The sequence below is a fragment of the Hippocampus comes genome, unplaced genomic scaffold, assembly GCF_001891065.2.
Source record: "Hippocampus comes isolate QL1 unplaced genomic scaffold, H_comes_QL1_v1.1 scaffold104, whole genome shotgun sequence".
NCBI lineage: Eukaryota > Metazoa > Chordata > Actinopteri > Syngnathiformes > Syngnathidae > Hippocampus > Hippocampus comes.
In genome coordinates this window covers 4,826,080-4,852,262 of record NW_017806072.1, presented here as the reverse complement: position 1 = coordinate 4,852,262, position 26,183 = coordinate 4,826,080, and the positions used below count along the sequence as shown (strand labels likewise).

Below are 26,183 nucleotides of genomic sequence, written 5' to 3'. Positions count from 1 at the left end.
GTCATTTTTAGGTTCGGTATTGAACCTGCCTCTTTGTGAGAGTCTTTGAAACTGTGGGTTGCCTCTTGTAACGATGCCTGAGTTTTCTCATTTTAAAATGCAAAACAACCCACTCTAATTCTTCATTTCCTTGTGTTTTTTTAAAGAGAGGAGCAGTGTACATTTATGTAAATGTGTTTTTTTGTTGTTAGAATGTTTTTTTTTTCATATCATATTTGACTGCATTTGCATCTAGTATTTTTTTCTTGGAAACATTAAGTGTAAATGATTCCTTCTCATCTGTGGAAACACCCACTAAGCCACAGAGATGGAGGAAGGACGCTATGCAGTAATTGGCTTTTGTCTGCTGTGGAGAATTTTAAGACAGTTTCTTTGTGTGTGTGTGTGTGTGTGTGTGTGTGTGTGTGTGTGTGTGTGTGTGTGTGTGTGTGTGTGTGTGTTTTGCCACCTTTGACATATTATTTCTTTGATCTCCTAACTCTCCAACCCGCCTGTGCTTAAGCCGAATATCTGAGATGTGTGCTCTAAAAATGGTGTGTTTGATGTTGTGTTCTGTTGGATGGCACTATCTGATTCTTGCCAGCATTGTTTGTCCTGTGGAATTAGGTTTTTTTTCTGCTACATGTGAAAGCACTCTGAATAAGTGGTGCACTCCCCTTGGCTTTCTTCTTCAAATCAACTATTTTTTAAATAAAGGAAACTGTCAAAAAATTCCATCCACTCATTGGCTTTTTTTTTTTTTTTTTTTTTTAACGAGCCATCTTCATTGTGCATTGTATAGCTTAGCCGGTGCTGACAGAAGTGTGCTTGATGATTTCTTTTATTATTTGAGGGAGGTCAGAAAAGTACATATTAAATCACAAGAACATATTTCATGAGGAGCCTGTGATGAAATTACCATTAAAAAAAAAATACAAAAAGAATGCCAATACCTGTACAGTGGTAGTCAGTGGTCCATATGATGACAAGAAGGATAAAAGAACACGAAGAAACCAATGTTTCTACAGCACAGAAATAGCAGGAAAATATTTTTGTGTGCAGGTTGATCCAATTTTTAAACTAATTGTTCTAAATCCCATGTGTGACTGCGAGTGAAGTTCATTGTGGCTTTCCACGCTGGCCTTTTCATTTTCATCATTGTTCCATCCATCCATCCATTCTCTACCGCTTATCCGGGGTCGGGTCGCGGGGTCAGCAGCTTTAGCAGGGAAGCCCAGATTTCCCTCTCCCCAGCCACTTCTTCGAGCTCTTCCCAGGGGATCCCTGGGCGTTCCCAGGCCAGCTGGGTGACGTAGTCTCTCCAGCGTGTCCTGGGTCGTCCCCGGGGCCTCCTGCTGGTGGGACATGCCCTTTTCGGCTCGACTCTGAGCCCCTCCCGGATGACCGAGCTTCTCACCTTATCTCTAAGGGAGAGCCCGGACACCCTGCGGAGAAAACTCATTTCCGGGATCTCGTTCCTTCGGTCACGACCCATAGCTCGTGACCATAGATGAGGGTTGGAACGTAGATTGACCGGTAAATTGAGAGCTTCGCCTTTTGGCTCAGCTCCTTCTTCACCACGACAGACCGATACAAAGTCCGCATCACAGCAGACACTGCACCGATCCGCCTGTTCATCATTGTTCCTTCGATGAAATATATTGTACAGAGAATTTTGTAACACGTCATCAAATAATGTGAACAGAATGGAGTTTGAATGCAGCCCCCCCAACACCCCCATCACAGCATTTCACCTTACCTTCTGCTCATTTCATTCATGTCAGTTTTGACACCTCACTAGTGACGTAGCACTTGACTTGACAGACCTCTGTGCAGGCAGTATGGATTCAATTCCCACCCAGTAATATATGTGAATGTAAGAAATGGTGTCTGAGCCTTGTGTAGGTTGAGTATGCACCCGTCCACAGTATCCTCTGCCAGTTTGAGCGGATTTATTATTTCGGAGAAGTGTATCAAACTAATAATAGCCCAACACATTAATCAGTACTCAATAATGAGGTCTTACTTTCAACAAGGTGGGTGACCCCTGGTGTGGAGGTTCACTCGCCTGACTTCAGTGTGGGTAAACATCCCACTCAATGACAATGTCAAAGTGGCCGATATTCTCCCACACATGTAAGAGGCAGCTGTACACTTTTCTGGCGATGAAGATTCTCCTAATGTCTTTGGTCTGTCATTTAAGCACTTTCATTTCAGTGTCCTTTTTTTCCAAGTACGGGGACTTAGGCGTTTGTCGTTTGCATTGAATCTCCTTCTCGACCTCTGAGAGCCCCACCCCGCGCAAGTTGCTGGGAGGCCTTAACAAAGAGATGTGGTTCATTTGCAGTGGAAGCTGTCGATAGATTATGGAATCGAGTTTTCCAGAGATGTTTGAATGTCATCGACATTCATGAAAAAGACAAAGCACACTTTAATTTGGGAAAAGTTCTTGGGTTTTTATTTCGTCTGAAATAAATCCAACACAGGTCATTTAATTAGAACACTGTGCTTGTGAATGTGTTCCACTGTTGTCCATTAAAAAAAAATAAAATAAAAGTGTGTCTGCCGTGCTGCAGCTAATTGAAATCAAGTGGCTTCAACCGTCACAAGTTAGTCAGCCACAACAAATATGTGCCATTAAACTGATTGAGAACTTGGAAATGCTGTGCTATTTGTCAAAGCATAGTCTCGAGTTCAGGATAAAAGCACTCCAATTTGTCAAAGGATTATGAAAGTGTCAATGTCTTAAAAAGAGGTAGAGGTGCTGAGGCAGTGTGTCAAAAGGGATCCAGAGAGTTTTGGCTCTTTTTCAAGGATGTAAATTGTACATTTTACATTTGGCAACAGTAGCAAGATTATACGTTTTAGGATTGTTCGAGTCACAGCACGTATCTGAAATGAAGGTACTTAAATGACAGACTTTCATCCAATGGGAGAAGCCGCACAGTCAGAAAAGCACATTGAAGTGAAAATGGCCTGGAGATGGGAACACCATGTTGTCACTCTGCTTCAATTGAATGAGAAATCATTTTCCACTTTATTCCTGAGGACTCTCACGAAGAAACAGTTATGGAAGCGACTTCCTGTGCAACATCAGAAGAAGCAGCAAGCCATTCATTGCAACAGCTTTTGTTTCCTGTAGCGGTCTATTTGAACAGTTCCTTTTCTAAACCACCATAAGCCCCCACAGTGTTTTCAAATGTCTTGCGCAGCTTGGGAACTTGTTGGGGGTTGTGCTAACAACCACAAGTTGAGTCTGTTTTTTTGGGCTCTCATCTTCATGCACCTGGACCAGACTTTCTGAGAAACCACGCTGTTGTGACAATGGTACACTTCCCAGCGTCTAACCCAGGGATCATTAACACAGAGGGATCAGCCGGAAAGTCTTCATTAAAAAAGACCACCAAAACATTGAACGTGCTCTTTGCAATTTGTGGAAAAAAAAAAAGCGTAAGCCCAAAAAGCAACATGCCTATGCAACTTCTTGCTTGTGTTACAACAAACCACTGGAGAAGATTCTCCAGGTGGCACTTAAAGTTTGAGAGCAGTGTCGCATGAACGTCAGGTATGATGTTGCCTGGGAAACACAAGGATTTTTTTTTCTTGTATGATTTTGGCAACAACGTATTCTTACCATTAACAGTTGTGATGACCACATTGGTCTTCTTAGAACTACCGTATATGTTATCGCTGCTGTCCAAGATAATAGTTAAGCCGTGCGATGCTTTGTTTCACACTGAACGCAACGCTTGGATCCGGCAGTTTGTTTTTATTATTAATGAATTTGACATCACTCAATTAAAGTTGTGTATCAGTGGTTTCCGCATAGGGGGAAAAAGGTTTATTTTTACGACGTGATGATTACACTGAAAGTAATTCACCAAGGAGCTGTGCTTTGATATTTTTTGTGAAATGGAGAATAAACTGTTAATTCAACTCATCTTCACCTCCTGCCTCGTCAGCTCCATCTCCACAACTCAGTGTTATTTTTCTGTGATTACTCGAATGAAAATGAGCACATTAAAGTCCCGGATGTATTTTCAATGTCTGATTCTTGTTGAAGTGCACAATTTTATGACCTGTTTTGTACAGTAATTATAGAGTATGATTCTGTATTGTCAATGACAGAAAATGGTTCATAGTAGTGAAAGATTAGTGACACTGGGCACACAATTTAGTTTTCCTGGTCATCCTTTTTCTAGGGGGAAGGGGGATAAGGATGAGGAGCTCAGGAGACCGCTCAGTATAAAAGCTGCTCTTCCACAGTCATAGGAATCAGTTGAGGCTGTTTTCTTTTGAGGTACCGGTAGTTTTCTTCCATCTGTGTCCCACTGCCAGAAGGCAGAGGCAGAGCCAGGACACATTGGAAGGATCATACTCATCTGGCCAGGGAATGTACGCTAGGAGAAGATTGTGTGCCTGAAGACGAATGTGGATAAGTGGAAGATAGCAAGGAGCTTTTGCCTCACTCTTCGTTAGTTACAACAATGTTGAATCTTCTATTCAGTAGCATCCCACCGCAGGTAAAGCTATGATGGGATTAGGGACAGTGCCCAATTTAAAACGAGGAGATCAATCATCTTGCATTTATGTGCCTTTGGCGATGCAGTATACACAGTACGTGTGTATGTATATATGTGTGTGTGTGTGTGTGTGTGTGTGTGTGTGTGTGTGTGTGTGTGTGAGCGCGCGCGCGCGTGCGTCCGTGCGTGTGTATTTCTGTATGTTCCAGTTGCCTTTGGGAGAGAGGAGCAGGGTAAACCCTCGACTCGTTCCTACTCAATTGATCTATTCGAGTCATGAGTTAACCAAATGTACATGTTTTGGGAATATGGGAGGAAGCAAAGTGCACAGGGATAACAGAAGCCCGTATTAAGCATGGGGAGGGAATGCAAACTCCACACAGGAGGGCCTGAGCCGAAGCAACCTTCGATTTTGAGGCAGATGTGCTAACCGTGCTGATTCACCATGTTGCAATGACAACCTTGACGATATGAAATGAAAATTGTTCCATCTTTTTTCAGCCCCCTATTGTTGTATTGCTTATTGCATGAGAAAGGCTCCTATTTTGTATTCTGGACCAAAACACCCAAATCAATAATACTAAAAGATTAAACGTGCAGGAATGAAGAGTTCTGATGTGAAAGTGGACAAAAAACTGTTTAGATGTAGTCACTCACAAATACTTTGTTTATTCTCACCTTCAGGTCTATGTGGATGTTTCTGGGCTACACCAGTATCATGTGGTCATGTCACTGCCCCCTCCCCCCGCCTCTTTTTTTAAAACTGCCTGACACCCAAATGTAGCCCCTTCCTCACTGACTCATATGGCGGTTAAGTGAATCTGATTGCTCTTTTGGAGCTAAACTCATTGTGCTTTGATGTGCCAGACTGGAAGAGCCAAAATAAGCAATGGACAGGAAGCATCACCTGGATCGAGCAGAGACGTTCTCCTTCGTCAACCCCTGGATTCGATATTTTCTCTTCTTTTTCAGCTTCTTATTTTGGGTGAGTAAAGTTGTACAAAAACAACAAGCAACGGACAGATTTTGTAAATTGCTGAGCACCGCACAGTCATGGTATCATCAGATAGCAGCGAGGTGCGAGGGCTTTCTTAAATAGTCCATTCAAACCCACAGAGCAGGTTACATGAATCAATCCATGGTGCAAATTCTATTAATAATAAATGAAGAAATATAATTTCGATTGTGTCTGCGGAAAAAAAAAATTGCAGGGGCACCTCACCTCCCCCGCTGGTGCCTGTTTTCATTTTCTGCTTGGTCTTCTATCACGGTGACAAATGCTGAGTGGTTTATTTTCATTTTATAATCAAGTCATTGTCGCAACGATGCAAAGCACATGTACCGGAGCTGAAGCTTTATATTGCTGAATGTTGCATGTTTTTAACTGCATTCCTTACCTTTACATTTGCACATGCAGTATACCACCAAACCTGTGAGTGGACTGAGTGACTAGTGTCCAGTGAGCGCTCATTCTTCTCTCATTATCACAGCTCAGATTCTTTGGCTTTCTGTGAAAACAGACACGGGCATTGGAGCAATTATACAGCCTCAAGGGGTTTTTTTTCCGGGGGGGGGGGGGGAGTTCCAATTCATATTTAATATCGATGTTATAATCAAACAAACAATCATAAGCAAACAAAGTATCGTGTTTCTTCACGTCCAAGAAATTGAATTCCCTGAAGTGTCTGAAAATAAGGAATGTAGTGAATAATCGAGAAAAAGTGAGATTGGATAGCCTCGGGTGGTGGGCACAATGCCTTTCCATTGAAATGCACAAGCCAACTGTGATTACACGGGCTAAATTTACCCTTCAGATGTTGAGAAATGCCAACAAAGCTCCGAATGGCAGTCAGCCTAGCTGGAAACATCCACAGAGTTGTCGGGACGTCGCGGCACGAACCGCAATTATTATTATGGTATACTCAGCTGTAAACACAGAGCCAGATCACACGCATGCATGCATGAGAGAAGAGACATCAGCTGGGGTGAGGGGGGGGGGGGCAGTCCCTTGATAGTAGCCAGGAAGCTGATTCGCATCTCTTCAATCACTAGTTGCCATTTTCACGTTTGTCCGCAGCAGCACTCCAACCGTGACTCGATAAATGAGCAACTCGGGAACCTCACTCGAGACATTCTGTATGACGAGATTCCACATGAGTCTTTCTAAATAACCATTTGTTGCACGCTGCACCCCCATTACTTGCGGGCTGGTCCCAGTAAGACAAACAGTTCACATTCATGCTGTGTTTTCAGCAGTACAGTAACTGCAACACCAGCAGGCACATGGCCTGGCTGTTGACTTTGTTTTTTGGGACATGAGCTTGGAAGTGAACACTGTGGCGCTAATCCATCAGGCCTTTTGTCTTCGTGCTCCCCATGGCGCCGTTCATCTGGCTTTCACGTCCCTGCACAATTCACCTGATTCATCTCTTTGAAAAGCCTGAAAAACCGAGCAGGCTTATATTCACCCTGCATGTGTTGAATACTCATAAAAACATCGTGGAAGAGTGGAAAATGGGTACGCCACTGGCCTCACTCCTACACAACCAACAATATCCTTAAAGCAAAAGAAAGAAAACTGACTTGAAAAATCTTTAAAACACAACGGTGCATGTACAAAATGAGAACGTTTTCTTTTGTCTGCTGCTCTTTTGTGAAGAGAGCTAAAACCCCGGGAACACATTCTACTTAAGTGGAATACAAAATATAAGAAATAAGCACGTTTCTTCAACTCAAATTAGGCCTCAAGTCAGCACAGCTACAAATCATCAACAACACAAATCATCATCATGGATTGTTGCAGAAACACAGTTATTTTTCAATGTATAGCTGTGAATACGAGGGAGCGTAAAATATACTGTATGGTATATTACACAAGTTGAGAAATCAATGAAGAAGAGTAGAGAAATTAGCCTTGACCATTTGAACAAGGGAAAGCTCTAGTTGTTTGTTTGTTTGTTTGTTTAGAATTTTGGCACCCTGAGCAGATCACAACATCCACACCCCTACTCCAGTAACTTCTTACAGCCTTCATTCATTGTGTTGGGGCACAGCGTGGGCTGCCCACACCTCATTTGTGATGCCTGTTCTTTTATCCGTAAGGGTTTTCTTGTGTTTGGCTTTAAGCACAGAGAATGCCAAGCTCCTCACACAAGCCACCCCTTGATCCCTCCTTCCTGCTTTCACCCCCTTCTCATCTCTCAAACACATTTGCCGTTTGTTCCCAAACGATGGCAACATTTCAAGTTCAGCGAAGAAAAGACATTCATATGAGAAATGTTTTTTTTTTCTGACCAAGGTCAAGTGGTGCTTGTTTGATTTTCATAACATGATCACGTAATATAGAAAGGCAAAGAAAGTAGCTCTGCATAACATCTCGGATTTTATAATAATTGAACAATACAAGTTCACAATCTGGTGACACAGTTGGAGTGGGACATTTCACACATCTGACTCACAATGCAGAGGTCACGGAGTAAAAAAAAAAAACTCAATCATAAATCTCCTCATGCGCGAAGAATTACTTATTATTGCGGAGCGCGCAGCTGCCAGACTGTTTAAACAAGCTAATATTTTTGAAAAAGAATATGTAAACCTTTGGTAAAATTGTTTACTGTTACATCGAGTTGTTCGACTACAGCAGCAAGTTAATTTAATGTGAAAAAAAAGAAAAAAAGGCTACTGTGGATTGTGATGTAAATAAAGGCTTCTTCTATTCTAATCTATTTTCAATCAATGGAGGTATCGTACATTTAAAAGCACAATCGAGTGCTGGAAAATAAACGTTCTTCCTTTTTCACATCAACAGCCTATTTCTTCTTTTTTGGACGTACAGTGTTTGATAAAGACCATCTTATCCAATCATGACGCTTCGTCTAAACGTGTGGTAGCGTGAGCATCTTTCCACAAATGACACGTGCATATTGTGTAAGCCGCCTGCTTAAGTTAACTGGCAAATAGGTTACTCATTTTAGTGTTGAGTATGTTACCCCTGCATGAGTCCAAACAAACATGAAGTAGCCACAACAATACGCAAACCTGTACTGTAAAATGAATGAGCGGATGTGGGCTCGTCTTTCCACGCATTTTTGTTTCTTCTCGGTACCTTAAAACAAACGCTTTCGGATGTGAGAAAATCGTTTTAGATGTGATGATCAAAACCTCACCGGTGACAAGTAGCATAGGTCAGCAAAATGCCAGAGGCAAAGAGAATGGCTATGTCAGAAAAAAAAAAAAAAAAAACTTCAGTCGTTTCTAACAGCAGTGTTTTGAGCTCCAGTGAAATTTCTCCTGGCCCCAACTTCGCTAAAATAGATCACATAAAATGTCATCAATACTGAGAGGGAGCATGTTACTGTCAAGCGTCTCCATGATAATGAAGAAGTCTAAAACAAAACAAGTAAATAACATTTCACATATTAATTAGTTGTGTTTCCTCCTTGAAGTTCAATTCTTCAAACTTGACCTTTAGATTTTGGACAGTTGTATAGTTCGAGCTTTATGGCAACTTTTCTGTTCCAGCAGAATATCAACCTTGGATTGTTTTGGCCTCAGACCTCACAAATGAATGGACAATATCCAACCGCAAAAGCTTTGAGCAAACCTTCCCAGTAGAGTTGGCTGCTAAATATTTTCTTTCATTTCCCCCTTTAGGTGTCTCAAAAACCATTGTCCACATTTCATGTCGAATTTGGCCATAGATTAAAAGGTGTTTTTTTTTTCTCCCCCAGGTTTTCTCCTTGTTGATAGTTGCAATCGGTGTTTATGCTAAAGTCCAGAAAGCCACAGGTACTGTATTAATTTTTACCAAGCCCTATTCTCATGTGTTTTTTACTTAATGTGATGAATGTTTAATTCACCTATCATGCATGGTTTTGGAATAATGTTCTCATGCAGTCATATTCAATGGTTAGTGCAGGGCGCCGGCACAATAGTCGACTGGTTAGCACATCCGCCTCACAGTGTAGAGGTGCAGGGTTTGATCCCGGCTCCGGCCTTCCTGTGTGGATTTTGCATGTTCTCCCCGTGCCTGCGTGGGTCTTCTCCGGGTACTCCGGTTTCCTCCCACATTCCAGCATAACATGCATGGCAGGTTAATGAAACACTTGCAATTGTCCCCAGGTGTGATTGTGAGCGCAAATTGTTGTTCGTCTATGTGTGCCCTGTGATTGGCTGGCAACCAGTTCAGGGTGTCCCCTGCCTACTGCCTAAAGACAGCTGGGATAGGCTCCAGCACACCCCGCGACCCTTGTGAGAATAAGTGGATGAGAACATGGATGGATGGATGGATGGATGGATGGATGGATGGGGGACACAAAGGAGCAACGTGGATTCATTGCACTGCTTGCAGTTGCCCTTAATAATCCACAAAGGATCTCATAGTTCGTTCAGCTAAAGTGGGGATTTTAGGGGGCATAACATAATGGAATATATTTTATAAATGTATGGCTGTTGTATACGTATTAGGTGATAGAAAAGCTTAGATAAGAGAATGGAAAATAACAGACAGCTGCTCACTAACCAGAGCCTGTCCCATTTCTGTCTTTTTACCAGACACTGTGCGGGACACGTTCCTGATCGACCCGGCTGTCATCCTAATTGTAGTGGGTGTGGTCATGTTCTTCATCACTTTCTGTGGCTGTATTGGAGCCCTCAGAGAAAACATTCACCTCCTCAAAACAGTAATATTCTTAATAGACACCTCACAAATATTGACGCATTTCCCGTATAGCGACAGGATCAATCCAATCTCAAGGGCGGTCTTTCAGTTGAACAATATTGACAAATCTGTCTCACAAAGATTAGTCACATTTGTCTTTTCTGTTTTCAGTTCTCTTTAACTCTGACACTGGTCTTCCTCACCCAGCTGGTCATAGCAATACTGGGCTTCTTTTACTCAGACCAGGTATGTGCCTCTTTGTGGTAACTCGCATATTCATTTTATAACATAAAATTAATATAGCAAGTCCCTCTGGGGCCACGTTATTGGGTCTAGGATTTCATTGTACTGTTTCTACTCTATCTATGTCCTTTCTCACTTGCCATACAGTGATGCAACATGACAGTCTAAACCCGTAATGTAGGAATCCAAGCGTCGCCGATTGTGCCAAAACTGCCATCGATGGTCACCAAAATTTATGTTCACATCGTTAGTTAATGCTCACATCAAGGAAATATTAGAACGATCGCCCTAGTATTCGAGATTTTAAAGTGTTTTCCTCTTCATAGAGGCGCTCACTAAAAAGCTTATGTCACTTCATGAGAGAAAAGCCTCGTCCATTAAATAGAAAACACATAACATGTCTTGCAACGTTACACAGTGCCAAACTTTGAAAAATGTGCAGGACTCTTGCATGCAAACATCGACATATTCATCGTGTATATGCCTGCCTACCGAACCTTATTTTCAGTCACGCCGTGATTGGCGGTGCAGACAAGACTGGCCATCAAGTAAACAAAAATGACGTCACTGTACTGTTTCTTTATATTTGTAATGTCTTAGTGATAAGCAACTCAACATTACTATTTCACAACACAACAATAGTTACGATGATCAAATCAGATAAGATGAATAAAAACTGCTCTTTTAGAAATCCTAGCCATCAACGTGGGAACCGAGAGACATACAACTCAGTCAGCTTTCTTAACCGGCTGGAGTGATCGTTAGTGAATAGTCATCGGCACTTTGTTATGTTCTCTGACTGGACTGTAGGTTGAAGTGTTGCTATTAAAATACTGTTGAGCTGAAATAGCCTGTTCAGAAAAGACAGTGTTTGGCGACACTCTGGCTTTGTTATTTTGCCTCCTGACGACACAAACTTAACCCGGTTAGGAACAATTAAAGGGAGGGACAAAAACCCACTTCCGTCCTTGCTTAATACGTCCTTTCGAAAAAAACTTCTCGTCCTGCTGGCCGTCCGTCTGGGACAGAAGTATCAGCCGTTACGTCCGAGGGATGGAATGCCCATCTCTGCCTGTACATTTAACACCGTTTGTATAGTGGCAACACAATACACTGATAATCTTGAGATTCCTGTGATACATGATGTACTGTCTTAAAACAGCTCATAGGCTGTCTCTATCAGTTATGTTAATTGAGTGAAAGACTTTTTTGAGTTCATATCAATCCATGAGCGTGCTGCGTAGCAATGGACTACTAACCTAAAATGGTACACCGCAGGCACGAAGCCAGTGTTTTTCAATAATATAACATACCGAATATAGTTTCTACATCTGATTTGCATTAAAAGTTATTGTGAGGTGTCATGCAAACAATTTGCAAGTTTCCTTGTGGGTTTGCTGTAGCTCATATTTTAATACATTCTAGTGCTGACCTTAAGCTACCTCAACTGTACAGCATGCAAATTGGCGGCAGTTCAAATGATCACATGACGAATAGTAAATTAGCATGTGGGAGTGTTCAAGTGATATATGGTAGGTTGTATTGTTATGAAATGTCTCATTTATTCAACAAACAACATGGATGACCTTTTCAGGAGTCATTCTGCTTTGAGTCTTTTGTTGCAAACGTGAGGCACGGGAACATGAAATGAAATTGTAAAACACATTCCATATTTTTCAATGAAATAAAATTGACGAGGTGTGGCTGTTTGGCATGTCTGTGGCATGTCACAATGAACCAAAAAAAACACGAGAGCGGCGTCTTTCTGTGGCCATTAAAAAAAAGAACATTAACCTCATTAAAGTCTTTGTTATTTTTGTGTATTTAATATGGATGTCATTTACTGAACAATGGCAGTCACTAAGATGATGTGTGTCCACGAAGGCTGCATGTGTGGGCCAGATGCGATTATAGTGTATCCTAGAAGAGCAAAAATAATAATTGCCCAATTAATTGTCTCACATCCATACTCTGAGTGTCATTATGAGCTCAACTTTAACACACAAGCCATTATTGTGATTGTAAATTGTCAACACTAACCTGCTTAATCATTTCATTTTGAAACATATATGAGCAATGGCTGCTAATATTAAATATTATGTGAATACATTCTTCCAACAACGGTCGTTTAAAGGGAGAGGTTTTAAAATACTCTTTTAGGTCATTAAACTAGAGTAACAAGGTGACTCCGGGTGGGGCCTAATATTTCTATGTAAACTGGAATGAGCCATGTGTCACTGACTACTTTTCTATGAAAAGAAAAAAATAAATATAAATATAAATATACAGTAAAACCGTCAGATGAAAAACAATTAGTACGTCAGCTGCTAAGCATGCCTTGTGCCGCAAGGTAATCACTCAAGACCTGCGAGTGGTGACTAGTCCGGGGTATACCCTGCCTGCTCCCCAAAATCAGCTGGAATAGGCTCACCCTCAACCCTGGTGAGATCAAACTGTGGTGCACCTTGTAACAATTAATACAACGCGTAATGAAGTGAAGTGAATTACCATAGCCTAGCAAGTGAATGTCCCTCAGGTAATGCTGAGGACGTCAGCTTGTGCCACTTGGCCGACTTTTGATATCATGGCATTATAAAAATCCCCGGTTACATGTTAGTCTTTGTGGGTTGCAAAGAGATTTTATTACCCAATTAGGAACAGACACTTCCATAAAAAAGTATTTGAGTATAAATAAATAAATAAATAAATAAGTGTGTGTGTGTGCATGTCAGCATGAGAACACACACCCTGCCTCCTCTCTTCATGCCGGCAAGTAGACCTTTGCACCCTTGAATCATCAAACACTTGATTGATTCATCAATCACTTGATGATATCAGTACTTCCTTAGTGGAGACAATGTGGAGACACACAGACCTTCGGAAAGCACCAGTTGATACAAGCTGATTAGTTTAGGAGAAACAGAGTCCGATGCCACGTCATAAGTTTCGGTACCGCCCCCTTTGACGATATGAATGTGTTGTGAATCTCTTCCACCTTCGCACGCACTCGTGATCTGTAAAATCATTGCTGGAAAACAAGATAACTGTAAAAGAAAAATATATATCGTGCTGAAAGTTGCATGAGGATGACTCAAACACATACTTGTTGTTCATTGTGTGTGTGTGTGTGTGTGTGTGTGTGTGTGTGTGTGTGGGCGGCCCGGTAGTCGAGTGGTTAGCGCATCACAGTGCAGAGGTTGTGGGTTCGATCCCACCTCCGGCCTTCCTGTGTGGAGTTTGCATGTTCTCCCCATGTTTTGGTATGTGCATTTTTTGTTTTGGTCTACATTCAGCAACAGACAAGGAGAGAGAGAACTGCTGTGCTGGGTGTGAAAAGCTTCGAACAATCTGATTGCATAGAGACCCAAACGAGGGAAGTAAATCAACTGCTTCTGCTGATTAGTTTAATCAAATTATTAGTCTGAATATACCAGCTGGCTTCCACGTTTATTTTGTCATAAACAAAGCTTTAAATATGATTTCCACTCTAACCTTACAATGTAAACTGTGCCTATTATACCTTGCCACCCTCCACTGTGCACTCTGTCAGTCCACAGACTGCCTGCTGCTAAACAGAACAGTTTAACAACCCTCCCAGCATCGCTAAATGATTCAAATGCTTCAGCACTTCAAAGCGGATCCAAATGTTCCATTTCAACAGATCCCTTGAAGGAGACTTTGCAACTAATGACATGAGGAGATGATGTTAGGTCCCAAGGTCCACAAGCACACACAGCATGTGGGGAGGGGGGAGATCAGCATGAACTGTTTAGCAAAACTACTTCGGGATAAAATAAATTGAGATGGAGCTCGGTGTGTTTATCAGCAGAATTTGCTTTTCCACATGCTCTAATCAGAGTAATTCCAGGAGCCCACCGCAAAACACCCACAGAAGTTCATTTCAAGCCAAATGAAATTTTATAGCTCAGCAGGTTATCGGCATACAGCACTCTCATTATCATATATTATCTAAATTCAATCTGTATCACCTTGTTTTGACATTTTTAGAGGGGAGGAACTTAAATTGAAGGCCCATTCAAAAGGAGCACACAAAGAAGACGAAAGAAGGCACGAATGAAGCGGCAGGATTTAATTTCTAAATGCATCCAATTATTTCTGGAATTCTGCTCATGAGTCAAAAAAATCAGGGCATTTCATTTATAATTCATCTATGTCTGAATTATATTAGCTCAAGCAGAGAATGGTGAAAACTTGCATTCAAAATGTGTTACTTACCCTGCATGTATGTGTATAATGTATTTTATATGCATTGGGTGTATTGATCTCACAGGTAATAATAGTTTTATTGTTATATGCTGCCTGCACCCCTACTCTTATTATGCTGCAATACAAACTGAGTTGTGGAGAAACTGTATGTATCCCACAAGATGCTGAATACCACATCTCATAAACTGTTCTGTTTCTCTTGAAAAGACCCGTGACACTTTGGGAAGGTTCGTGAAGAAAGGAATTGTGCACTACAGGGAAGACCTGGATCTGCAAAACTTGATGGATTACATTCAGAAAGAGGTGCTCTGATCCATTCCTCTCTGACCCTACTTACTGTGTGACTTCACAATAATCATAACCACAGATTGATTGAGCATGTCACACCCGTGAACCATGAAATAACATATCCCTGTGACCACAGAGATATGTTGACTTTGTTTGCTATTGTCTCCTCCGTGAATGGCAAGATTTAACATGCATTACCTACAGGTATATTTTGAGGCTCAAATCATGTGGTCTACCTTTACACTGGCAAAAGTGAGCATTGTTTTTTCCTCCCCAGAAAGCAATCACTGTGTTGTGCAAAGCCATCTTTCTACAATACATACTACACACCCCAATGCCAATGAAGTTAGGACATTGTATAAAATTAAAAACAGAATATAAAGATGTACAAATCATTTTCAACCTGTATGCACTGTAATACACAACAAGACAGGTTATTTGATGTTCAGACTATTTTTTTTGGGGGGGGATATCCTGTCATTTTAAATTTGATGTCTGTGACACATTCCAAAAAATGTATGTGACGGGCATGTTTCCCACTGTGTTATTCCACCTTTCCTTTTAACACTCAATATGGATTTGCAGACTGAAGCCACTCATTGTTGATGCTTTTTAGGTGGAATTCTTTCCCATTCTTGCTTCGTGTACAATTTGAGTTGCTCGACAGTCCTTGGTCTCCCTGATATAATATTTTGTGCTTCATAATGCACTCCACATTTTCAAAGGGAGGTGGGTCTGGACTGCTGGCAGGCCAGTCTAGTACCCTTTTGCGACAAAGCCACACTTTCATAACACATGCAAAATGTGTCTTGTCTTGCTGAAATAAGCAGGGGCGTACCTGAAAAACACATGACTGGGATAGCGGATATGATGCTCCAAAACCTGCATGTACATATCATTAAAGGTGCCTTCACAGATGACCAAGTGACCCATGCCATGGGCAGTAATTCACCCCTATACCATCACGGATGCAGTACTGACGGACACTGGTTTTGCTGACGAATGAGGGGGGAAAAAAAAGACTGAATAAGCATTAAAAGAAGTGGGTTAGTTAGTCAGTGGAATCATCAAGGACAGGGTCAAGTACTGATGGACTGCTCAGTCCGTCACTGGCGGATGCCCGTTTTACTGACAACTGACTGGAAAACGCCCCGCCTGTCTCATGTCTTTGTTTGCAAGGCTGAATACAAGTAGGGTTAGGGTTGCTTCCATTGACTGTATGGAAATGCTTTGCGCTTCCCGTACAATAGATAGGGGTATGCACCAAAGAGCTGCAACCCACCAATGAACCAAGAATCAAGATGACGATAAGTATTTATAGACAAGAGTCGGAGCGCAAGCGACTTATATTGGCTCCTACCCTTGGCCACAATTCGGAGAGCGATTCTGGTTAATGTACGTCATTTTAAACTTTAATTTAAAACGTTTTCACATTTTAAGGGTTACAATAGCTGCACGCAGCCACCACCATGCTCTCGCTGTACCTAACATTTCCAAAAATTCACAAGTGTATGTGAAATGTATATAAGTGTGCGTGTGTGTGTGTGTGTGTGTGTGTGTGTGTGTGTGTGTGTGTGTGTGTGTGTGTGAGAACTTTACTGACTAAAGCACGGTCAAAATAACGTGACGGACAGACTGACTGGCGATTACAGTTTGGTTTGGCTTGAAAAAAATGACAGACTGATGATGATGGACGGGTGCTCAACCCGCTGATGAATGACGGACGGGGAAAATTTGAGAAATTGCAGGTGTGACAAATGTGCAAAAAAACAACACAAGACATAGAAAGAAATCAGAAATTTGGCAAATACTTTCCCCGCCCCCACTGTGTGTGCGCGTGTTTGTGGGCCTAACACGTACAATACAGTACTGTATATTGTATATCATCCCACAAGCATTGTTGACCTGCAAATGGGGCATCATCTATTCGGGAAATAAACAGGCGTTCCAATCATAGAAAAATCATTAGCAGGCAGCAGAGAAATAGTCTACCAAACACACATTTTGTGTATTTATAATAAATGTCCTTCACACAGTTCCAGTGTTGCGGTTGGAACAACTACACGGACTGGTCATGGAACTTGTACTTTAACTGCACTAAGGAAAACCCCAGCTCAGAACGCTGCGCTGTTCCTTTCTCTTGCTGCACTCCCGTTCCTGGAGAGGTGAGTCTTTTCCTTTTTTCCACTCAATGAAACCTCAGCAGTGATATAAAACAGTGGAGTGAGAATGGAAAATTGAAGTTGCTAAACAAACATGACATCCTCCAGGACTCATAATTGGCTGACTGATTGCCTGAAAGTAATGAAACAGCTAATCAAGTTTCAAGGTGATCTGTCTTTCCCAGATGAGAATGAGTCTGCACAACATGAGCGTTTCACTCCAGCCTCAGCAAACCTGTGAGATGCATTTAAACGAGTAGTTTGAAATGTTCAAACTGCTAGCAAGAATTTATTGTACCGGTTTCACGAATCCTGCCCCCTCACTCCTCATCAACATGCATGAGTATGATTCTCGAACTATTCATAATGGCATGCGATGACAAAATTGTCTTGTCATGATTAATAGTTATGTAGTAGAATGCATGTGCAAATTGAACAAAAAAAAACAGTGCTTACAATACTATCTAACATTGTTAGCAGCACAAAACTAGCCTTCCATTGTAAACCACGGTTGCTCCATTGGTTGCATGACTTTGTCATGGAGTGTTACCATCACACCAAATTGGCTTTTAATGTTTTATTTTGGGGAATATACATCCATTCAATCCATTCATTATTTGTACTGTCATCTTTAAGTGTTGCTTATTTTGCATCCTTCTCAATAATGTACTGTACTTCTGTCCGTTAAATGACAGTTTTAACAAATGTGTGTGTGTGTCTGTGTGTGTGTGTGTGTGTGTGTGTGTGTGTGTGTGTGTGTGTGTGTGTGTGTGTGCACGTGCATGTGTGTGTGTATTTGACAGTTGCAAACTCACTTTCAGGCACATTGAGACACACACACACACACACACACACACACACACACGTGTCTCAATGTGAAAAACTCACAAGTGGACCAAACAGCGTTTTGTTCAGGAAAAAACTAATATGTAGCATAAAAGAGCAACAAACAAGATCCATTTAAGAGTGCTAAAACTTCACCAACCTTAGCAGTAAAGTAAAGAAAGTGATAATGTGATCATGGGAATTAATTCAATCTTACCTAATTGGTGCAAACATTATTTTGTACAGAACATCTTGTTCATCTATCTATCCATCTTTGTGACACATAGTGACTGAGAGAACAATTGCACGCTCATTCGCTCGGTGACCAAGAGTTTCAGGGTTAAAAAAATACAAATCCAATGCACTTATAATGGGAAACAATTTGTCACGGGTTTTTGCTATGGGCCGGCCCAGTCCTTATTTCCCGACAATAGCGGTGGTCCATTGTTGTGTTCAGCTAAACAAGCCCAGATTTCACACTGACTACATACATTTTAAAGATCATTATTTTAGTAGATAAACTCTTTGAGACACTTTTGCTTTGTGCTGTGTACAATATGTGCCTGCTTTCAATCACGATTGAAAGAAACTCATTACAACAAAGACATTTTCAGAAAAGCATTCATTTAACATGAAGTAGGTGATTTGAGGCAATGCCTGCATATGACTGCAAAATCCTTTGATTGTCTGTCAAAATTGTTTTTTTTTTTTGAAATTTTGACTGAAAAAAACAATACCACATGATCTATTTCTCCAGAGCACCAACATATTTCATTCTCAACAGTATTAACAATACTGAGCAAACGCAAGTGGCTACACTGAAGTGTCCAGCCTTGCAAACAGAAAGCACCCACTTCAAGCCATGGGTGTACTTTAATTTGCCTTTTTACGTTGTCTCAACAGCTTTATGCTAAAGATTTCCAGATGGCCACAACATTAGATAGGCCGGCACGATCTAATCAGAGCCAGTGCAACACCAAAGAAGGTGTGAAGAAAAGTCTTGCCTTGACAGCATTTTATTTGTTTGTGAGATCGTCTGGCTGGGTTGTGCAAAAACGGCACAGCTGATTTCCATGAAACCTTGTCGAGGGTGTCAGCGTATCTGCTGCGTGAGAATCCATTACTTTTTTTGTGCATGCAGATAAACAACATTTTGAGTCACGTCCCACAAACCAAAATGGTACAATCTGGCTGTCTCACATTACCCTGCATCATCACCACTGTAGGATTTGTGACATTTTCATGACAAGATTTGGTTTTGCACCAGGGGTTAGCTGGCTGTTAGCAGGTTGGAGCCGCCTGCCGTTTGCCTTTCTGGATGCATTCTTGATATTGAATCATTATTGTCATTGCATACACTGTTTAGTGGTCGAACAAATTCCAAAACAGCAAAACAGCACTGTTAACCCCCCCCCCCCCCACACACACACACACCTATTTTCTATGCTGCTTGTCCTCATTTGGTTGAACTGGAGCCTATCCCAGTTGTCTTTTTGCGGGAGGCAGGATGTTCTTTGGACTGGTCGCCAGCAGCAGTTGCTTTATGTCCTTATTTATCTTTCCACTTTCCTTATCAATTCAATCTTGGCAGAGGTCTGCACGCTGCCACTCTTGTGTTAGATCTCATTAGCCTTTGGAGGTCCGTTTTTTTGGCAGTGATTGCTGCTTCAAACAAAATCCTTTACTCTTATATTCAGTATTTTGCCAACACCGAGTAAACACGCACGCATGCATACACCAAAGACTGCTGTAAATGTGAGCAGAAGTCACACGTTGGTACACAGATAATTTATATGTAAATATGATCTCATGCATGCATGATTACACATATTTGCAGTCAGCGATTTACATTCTAAGATGCAGTGCACAAAATCCAGCGCTTACATGCCACACCTGACAGCTCCTTTCTGTCGTCCCAAAGACAGAAAACTAACGAGGGCAAAGTAGATCCATCCCACTGCTATTGATTAAATGTCACACTACCCAGAAAACATAGTCGCAACCTGTTTTTACATGACTGCAAAATCAATTAATCAAATCCTTGGAGAATTGATGCAGTGCTGCACCCTACTGTCCTGGTCGTGCAAATGCACCAGTGCTTCTGGGACTTGCTTGAGCTTGTGTGTCACATCAAATGGACGTGCACCTTTACTGGATTTTCAACATTTCTCTGCTGTCATTGTCCTCATTTCTTTTCCAATTCTCCGCAGTAAACAGGCTTCGACAAATCCCTCTCCCAGCCGTCACAACAGTTAACATCCTTGTCAGTGCTACCCACAGTGACTGTTGCCTTCAGAGAACCAGTCTTTCATCAATGTTCACATCAGGAAAGACTTACAGTCTTGGTTTGTCTTCTGGCATACAGGCAGTAATCAACACTATGTGTGGCTTTGGGGTTCAAACCTTGGACCGGCTGGAGGTAAACAAGTCAATCTACCCAGTGGGCTGTGCAGACAGAGCCGTGTTGTGGATCGAGTCCCATCTGTTCCTGGTGGGAGCCCTCGCACTGGGTTTGGCCTTGCCTCAGGTAACAGCCCACGCACATGAACACCAGCTACGTCAATAGTCCCATGTCACAAGGATCTATGCTCAAGTCTTCAGTATTCTAATAGCACTTTCATATTTCTGCAGGTTTTTTATTTGATTTGAAGATTCTTGATGAATGTGTGCTTTACGAAAGCCGACTGCAGCAACTTCATATTTAGGACAATAATAAGATAAAGTAGTTATTATCCTTGTCTTTCTACTGCAGTGAATTACAGTCATTATCACTTCTTAAGTATTATTTAAGTGTTCATCAAAGTCAAATCTAAAGACAGAGATGGCTTCTCCGTACTCAAAATGACCCACACATTAGCCCATCTCTTGCTGAAGTCAGCTGGGCTCGCCCTCCAGCTTTGACTTGACCCTGAGCAGAAAGAGTAGCATCAAAAATGGAGGGCGAAAGTGATGTTGCATTCATGCAACAACGAAAAAAAAATTACCGGTAAGTAGGTTCCGACCCACAACTTGGAAGATAAGATGCACCTAATGAAGTAACCTATGAAGATTTGTTTAGCTTCAAGGAAGGAATGCGCCTTGAAGGACTCCACATAGAGACTGTAGCTGCAAAGTGCATAAGCAAATGCCTGCAAATCTAAAAACAAAAAACAAAAACAAAAAAAACTAAATCCAGGAACAATTCACCCCAATGATGTGGGACTAATATTGTCGCACAAAAAAGTGGAAGCCAAGTCTGCCGACAGGAGTTTAAACACGGTATTCTTATTAATGTTGGTGGAATAAGAATTGAGAAGATGAAGTCACCCTTTGTCAACCATCTCAGGGTGCAGTCATTTGGATATTATACTGCCCTCTGCTGTCGACTGGAATTAATGTCAAAGTGCCCTTCTTCCCGCATTACCAACATCATGGCTCACCCGTTTTTGGGAGTTGGGTCACTTGACGTTCCCTTTGCTGACGCCGTTGCTGAAAGGCGCAGAGAGAGAACAGCGATGACAAGTTATCACTGCATAAGACGCAGTTGCGTGCCAGTATGGCTGTCTGACATGATCTGTCCTGACATGAGTCAATTTGTGTTTTGTTCAGGATGGATAATGTAAAAGTTGAAAGTACAACCATACTCACATATTTTTTAGAACAAGTTAAATCCATGCAAATCATTGATTTATGCATACCACGGCTGAAATTAGTATTTAACACCTCCCCATTTTTCTCACTTAAGTGTATTTCCTAGGGTGCTATCGACATGAAATTTTCACTGGATGTTGGGAACAACCCAAATCATCCATACATACAAAGAAACTACAGTTAATAAGATCAAAAATTACACTGTGTGTAATAATGTGAAATCATGCATAATTGAACACACAAACTGGTTTTCATTTACGACTTTGTACAAAAGGTTTTGTTTGCAAGAACAGCTTAAAGACGTCTCCTGCATGGAATAACTAGTCGCATGCATTGGTCTGATGTGATTTTGGCCCATTCCAGCACACAAGCAGTCTTCACATCTTGAAGGTTGTACATGAACCTTAAATTTTAGTTCTTTCCATAGATGTTTGATTTGATTTATTCCACTCGGGTGAGTGGCAGGGCCATTCTTGCAGTTTTTATTGTTCTTTGAAACCGAGTGAGAGTTTCATTGGCAGTATGTTTTGGATCATACGGCTGCTGAAATGTCCACCACGGATTCATTTTCATTATTATTCTTTGCATTCCTCTGCCAGAAACCTTGCGAGGAGTGCCTAACTGATGCAACTTAATGGTGGGATGATTGGCTTTCCACTTATGGCGCCATACAGAAGCTTAGACGTGCCACTGTAACCAATGCTTTTGTTATGTTTTGCAACAGCTACCGTATTTTCTGCAGTATAAGGTGCACCTCTCCAATGAATGGCCTATTTTAAAACTGTTTTCATATGTAGAGTGCAACGCGTTACAAGGCGCATAGAATAGAAGCGACAATAAAGTGGCTGCGGTTTCGTTATGCATCCACTAGCTGGAGCTATGCTGAAGAAAATACAATACAGCTTGATTTATGTAGAGCTTTCACAACCGCTGTAACTGTTACAAATCGCTTTACAGAACATTTAAAACATATCCAAGAAATCAGAATATTGATTCATATATATAAGGCGCATCGGATTATAAGGTGCATTGTCGGCTTTTGAGAAAATTGAATGCTTTTAGGTGCACCTTATAGTGCGGAAAATATGGTAGTTTGTGATATTCTTGAGATGGCTCTTACCCATCATGAGATGCGTCTTCGCTCACACCTTGGCAATGAGATCTTTTTGTAGGGCATCAATTAGGACCAAACCGGCTGATATTCATTTGCAATGACGACGGGCTGGATTGTTATGTTTACGGATAGATTTTAGGTGTTGTCATGGCCTTGCGTGAGTTTTTGCACCAAACTTGCTTCGGGTGTTCAATACTTTTTCCCTGTGTAATTTCATATTATTACACATACCTATTTATGATCTTCATTGTTCCACTTTGTATGTACAGATTCCTTGGGTTGTTTCCAACATTTGGTGAAAACTTCATGTCAATAGCACCTTCGGAACTATATTTAGTGGGGGGAAAAAAAGTGATGAGAAATACTGCGTTTCAGCTGCTGTATATGACATGACATATCACTGGCGTCGGGCGGAACTCCTCAACTGTACCTCCAAAATCAACATTTTTGTGGAGACCCAAAAACGGCATGTTTGTTAAACCCCTGATATTGCATCATCAAAGAGGGCAAGCCACTTTCACCGCTTTCATTGGTCAAGAATTTGGAAAAATAACATCCATGCATGTGGACTGACCAACAGTTTCGATTTTTGAAAAAGTATATGCCATATGACCAAACTGTGATGAAGGAGGTTCCGGCCCGACACCAGCAATACATTTACACAAAGCCTCAACATCGAATATGATCATCTTTGGCAATTCTTGAAGATGTCTTGTGTAAGACAAAAACAGAGTAGATACTTAATATTCTGACAGTTGCTTTGTCCCGGCCTCCTGCCATAAGGCTCTGCCCATCCTAAGTGTTGCTTGGTTGGTTGGTTGAGCATTACCCCGATTATCTGACAAAAAACTGTGGCTCATGAAAATGCTGAGTGTAACTCTGGAAACTACGAGCCACAGTGGCTTGGTGAACTAAAAATTTAATGCCAGGCCCTGCTGATGTCAGTGTTTAAAGTGACATAAGCGTTGTGATGTTGATGGTTGTCTTTTCTATCATACAACTTATATGATTTAAAAAAACAAAACAGAAAAAAGTTATACTTACCACAATTTTTGTTTGCACGTGGTTGGACATGACATTTTGGCAACACAGCTAAAGCCTCACTTTGCACCCTCCACTCGTTGCTGGCCACCAGTCCTGTGGTAACGCTGTCGCCGGTTTGAATAATTTAAGACGAGTGAGGATCGGAAGAGCCAAAGCTAGTGAGCTGAACTTCTCGTGTCACCCACGACCATCTTATTTCCAAATCTTGACCCTGCGCGGATGCGTGAAGATTGTGTCGCTTGTTGGCCAGGCATGTTGCTGCTCCATTCCACACAAGTGTTAACGTCTGGCGACAGCACCAGACAGGCAGATCGAATGTCCTCTGTAAATTAGCTGACTGAAAGACGAGCTGCCAATAACACGTGATAAGCAATTAATCACCTTCAAGCTTCAAATGTTGATGCAGCGTTGTAAAGTTAATGAGTTAACTAATCGGTTCAATATATTTGCACAGACTATGAATTTTGCACGTATACAAAATCCCCAATCACATAAGGATTTTTTTTTTTTTTTTTTGCATGAAAAGATAATAAGGCTGCACATTATGGATTCATGGCCAAGTTGAAGATTAATGTGTGACAGAAGAATAAATGTACATCTTCGGAAGATATGTTAAACTATGCACTAAAACCCCTGAACACTAAATCCTGAACCTTGTTCGTGGTCATATTCAAGTTTTGGCCAATGCCAAAGATAATGTAATGGCATTATTTTGTTTTTTGCATCTATCTATCGATCTATCTATTTTTTTCTTTCTTGTGTTGACATGGTTGGATCCCCAACGGTGACGAGGCAAGCCTGTGAAGCGCTGATGAGGGAACAATAAATGCTTTGGATTTGTTTTTTTTGTTTGTTTTTTATGAGCTTTGTTGTGTTATTTTGTCTCGGGCATGCAGATTTTACAGTGTTACCAAATGAGTCTGCAGTTTAAAGGTGGGTGTCCTTGTGTGTGCGTTGTAGGGCAGGGAAGCAGCCCTATAAGGGTTACAATGCTGTAAATTTGACTCTGCCATTATTACAAACCAAATCCAAACATAAGAATCCTGAACAATTTCATCTTCTTTTCAAATGAGCATTGCGACAACCTTACAAGGCACCTTGACAGGCTTGGCACAGGCTGCACATTTGACAAGCGCCTGTTGAGTCATCTAAAGCAGCCGCCGCTGTCCTCTAGATTGCAGGCATTGTGCTGTCCCAGATCCTGATCTCTCAGATCCAAGAAGAGATTACCTCCGTGTCGTGAGCACAAGCAAAGACTAAGTAAGGAAAAGAAGAATGCAAGGGGAGTAAAAAGGAAATTGCAGTGCCCTGTCCGACTCAAAATGCACTCACAAGGAGTTTTTCTTCCTGTTGTATTTTGTTGATCTTCTTAATGGGAGTAAACTCAGCTGATAAGCGGGAGCCATTTTAAAAACATTGATGGCACTGAACCTCCAATGTCGTAATTTGGTTTTTATATACCTTTTTTTGTTGTACAAATCTACACTATTGTTCAGTCCACACATGTGGATGGTATTTATTTATTTGACTGACCAATCTAATGTTGAAAATAGCTCTCACTCTATGAGATGCAATGCCAATGGTTAAACAAACATGGTGTTTGGAGCCTACTGAAAACTGCTCATTTTGGAGGTAAAAAGATTCTGCCCGCCAGCGATATTCAAAAAATAAAAGTGAGACTTCAAAAATTGAGGATATGTATCCGACTAAGTGGAACTACTCCTTCACTCGACATTATAGAATTGTGCTGGATTACTTAATATTGGATCTCAAATTAAGCTAAATAAATAAAAACGCATATAGTAATGTGTCCTTTTTTGTTGTGTGTGTGTGTGTGTGTGTGTGTGTGTGTGTGTGTGTGTGTGTGTGTGTGTGTGTGTGTGTGTGTGTGTTCTTTTGTGCCTTGCTGACATTAGATTTGTTATCTGGTCATTTTTATCCAGGTACAGCATGCTACACTCATCCCTCAGCACCCTTCCTGATATTTCCCAGTTGGGCGACCCCCCCCCCCCCCCACAAAAAAAAAACTGTCATTTTGGAGGGGGACAACAGCAAGTTACAGAAAGAGAATAAACTGAGGATTCCTCTTAAGAATGCCACTGAGAAGACACAAGATCCATAAGATGGTGCGGTTTTTCTTGGTTTCTTGCATACAGATTTGATAGGAAATACAGAGCAGTGACTTGATTGCGAAATAAACGTAATGTACTATACTGTCGGTTGCGCTTAAACAGCAATCACTGTTTGTCTGATTAAGTGAATTGTGTAGTGTAAATAAAAGAGCCCATTTGACAGCAAGTACTGTTGTTTCCATCCCACCAAAGTGGTTGGTGCCCTAAAAAGATTTACACAAACTGAGGTGTGTTGATTTAAAAAAATGTTTTTTTTATTACAAAAATAATTATATGATCAAACCTCTCAATGAATTTTATAATTAAAAAAAGAATAAACAGTGTATATATATATATATATATATACACACACGCACA

At 41.2% G+C, this 26,183-nt stretch overlaps 1 protein-coding gene across 3 annotated transcripts; it reads left to right on the top strand.

The window, feature by feature from the left end:
- Positions 1-5,025: 5,025 nt before the first annotated feature.
- Positions 5,026-25,942, top strand: tspan33b (tetraspanin 33b). Of its 3 annotated transcripts, XM_019894033.1 has the most exons (9): positions 5,026-5,487; positions 9,233-9,290; positions 10,056-10,183; positions 10,333-10,407; positions 14,839-14,934; positions 16,956-17,084; positions 20,272-20,433; positions 24,869-24,954; positions 25,638-25,704. In XM_019894033.1, the coding sequence occupies exons 1-8, from the start codon at positions 5,392-5,394 to the stop codon at positions 24,935-24,937; spliced, it is 813 nt and encodes a 270-aa protein (XP_019749592.1). In that variant the 5' UTR covers positions 5,026-5,391; the 3' UTR covers positions 24,938-24,954; positions 25,638-25,704. The 3 variants fall into 3 exon arrangements, with proteins under 3 accessions (XP_019749592.1, XP_019749593.1, XP_019749590.1); XM_019894034.1 differs by lacking the exon at positions 24,869-24,954 and having other exon boundaries at positions 25,638-25,942; XM_019894031.1 differs by lacking the exon at positions 25,638-25,704 and having other exon boundaries at positions 24,869-25,371.
- Positions 25,943-26,183: the final 241 nt, after the last annotated feature.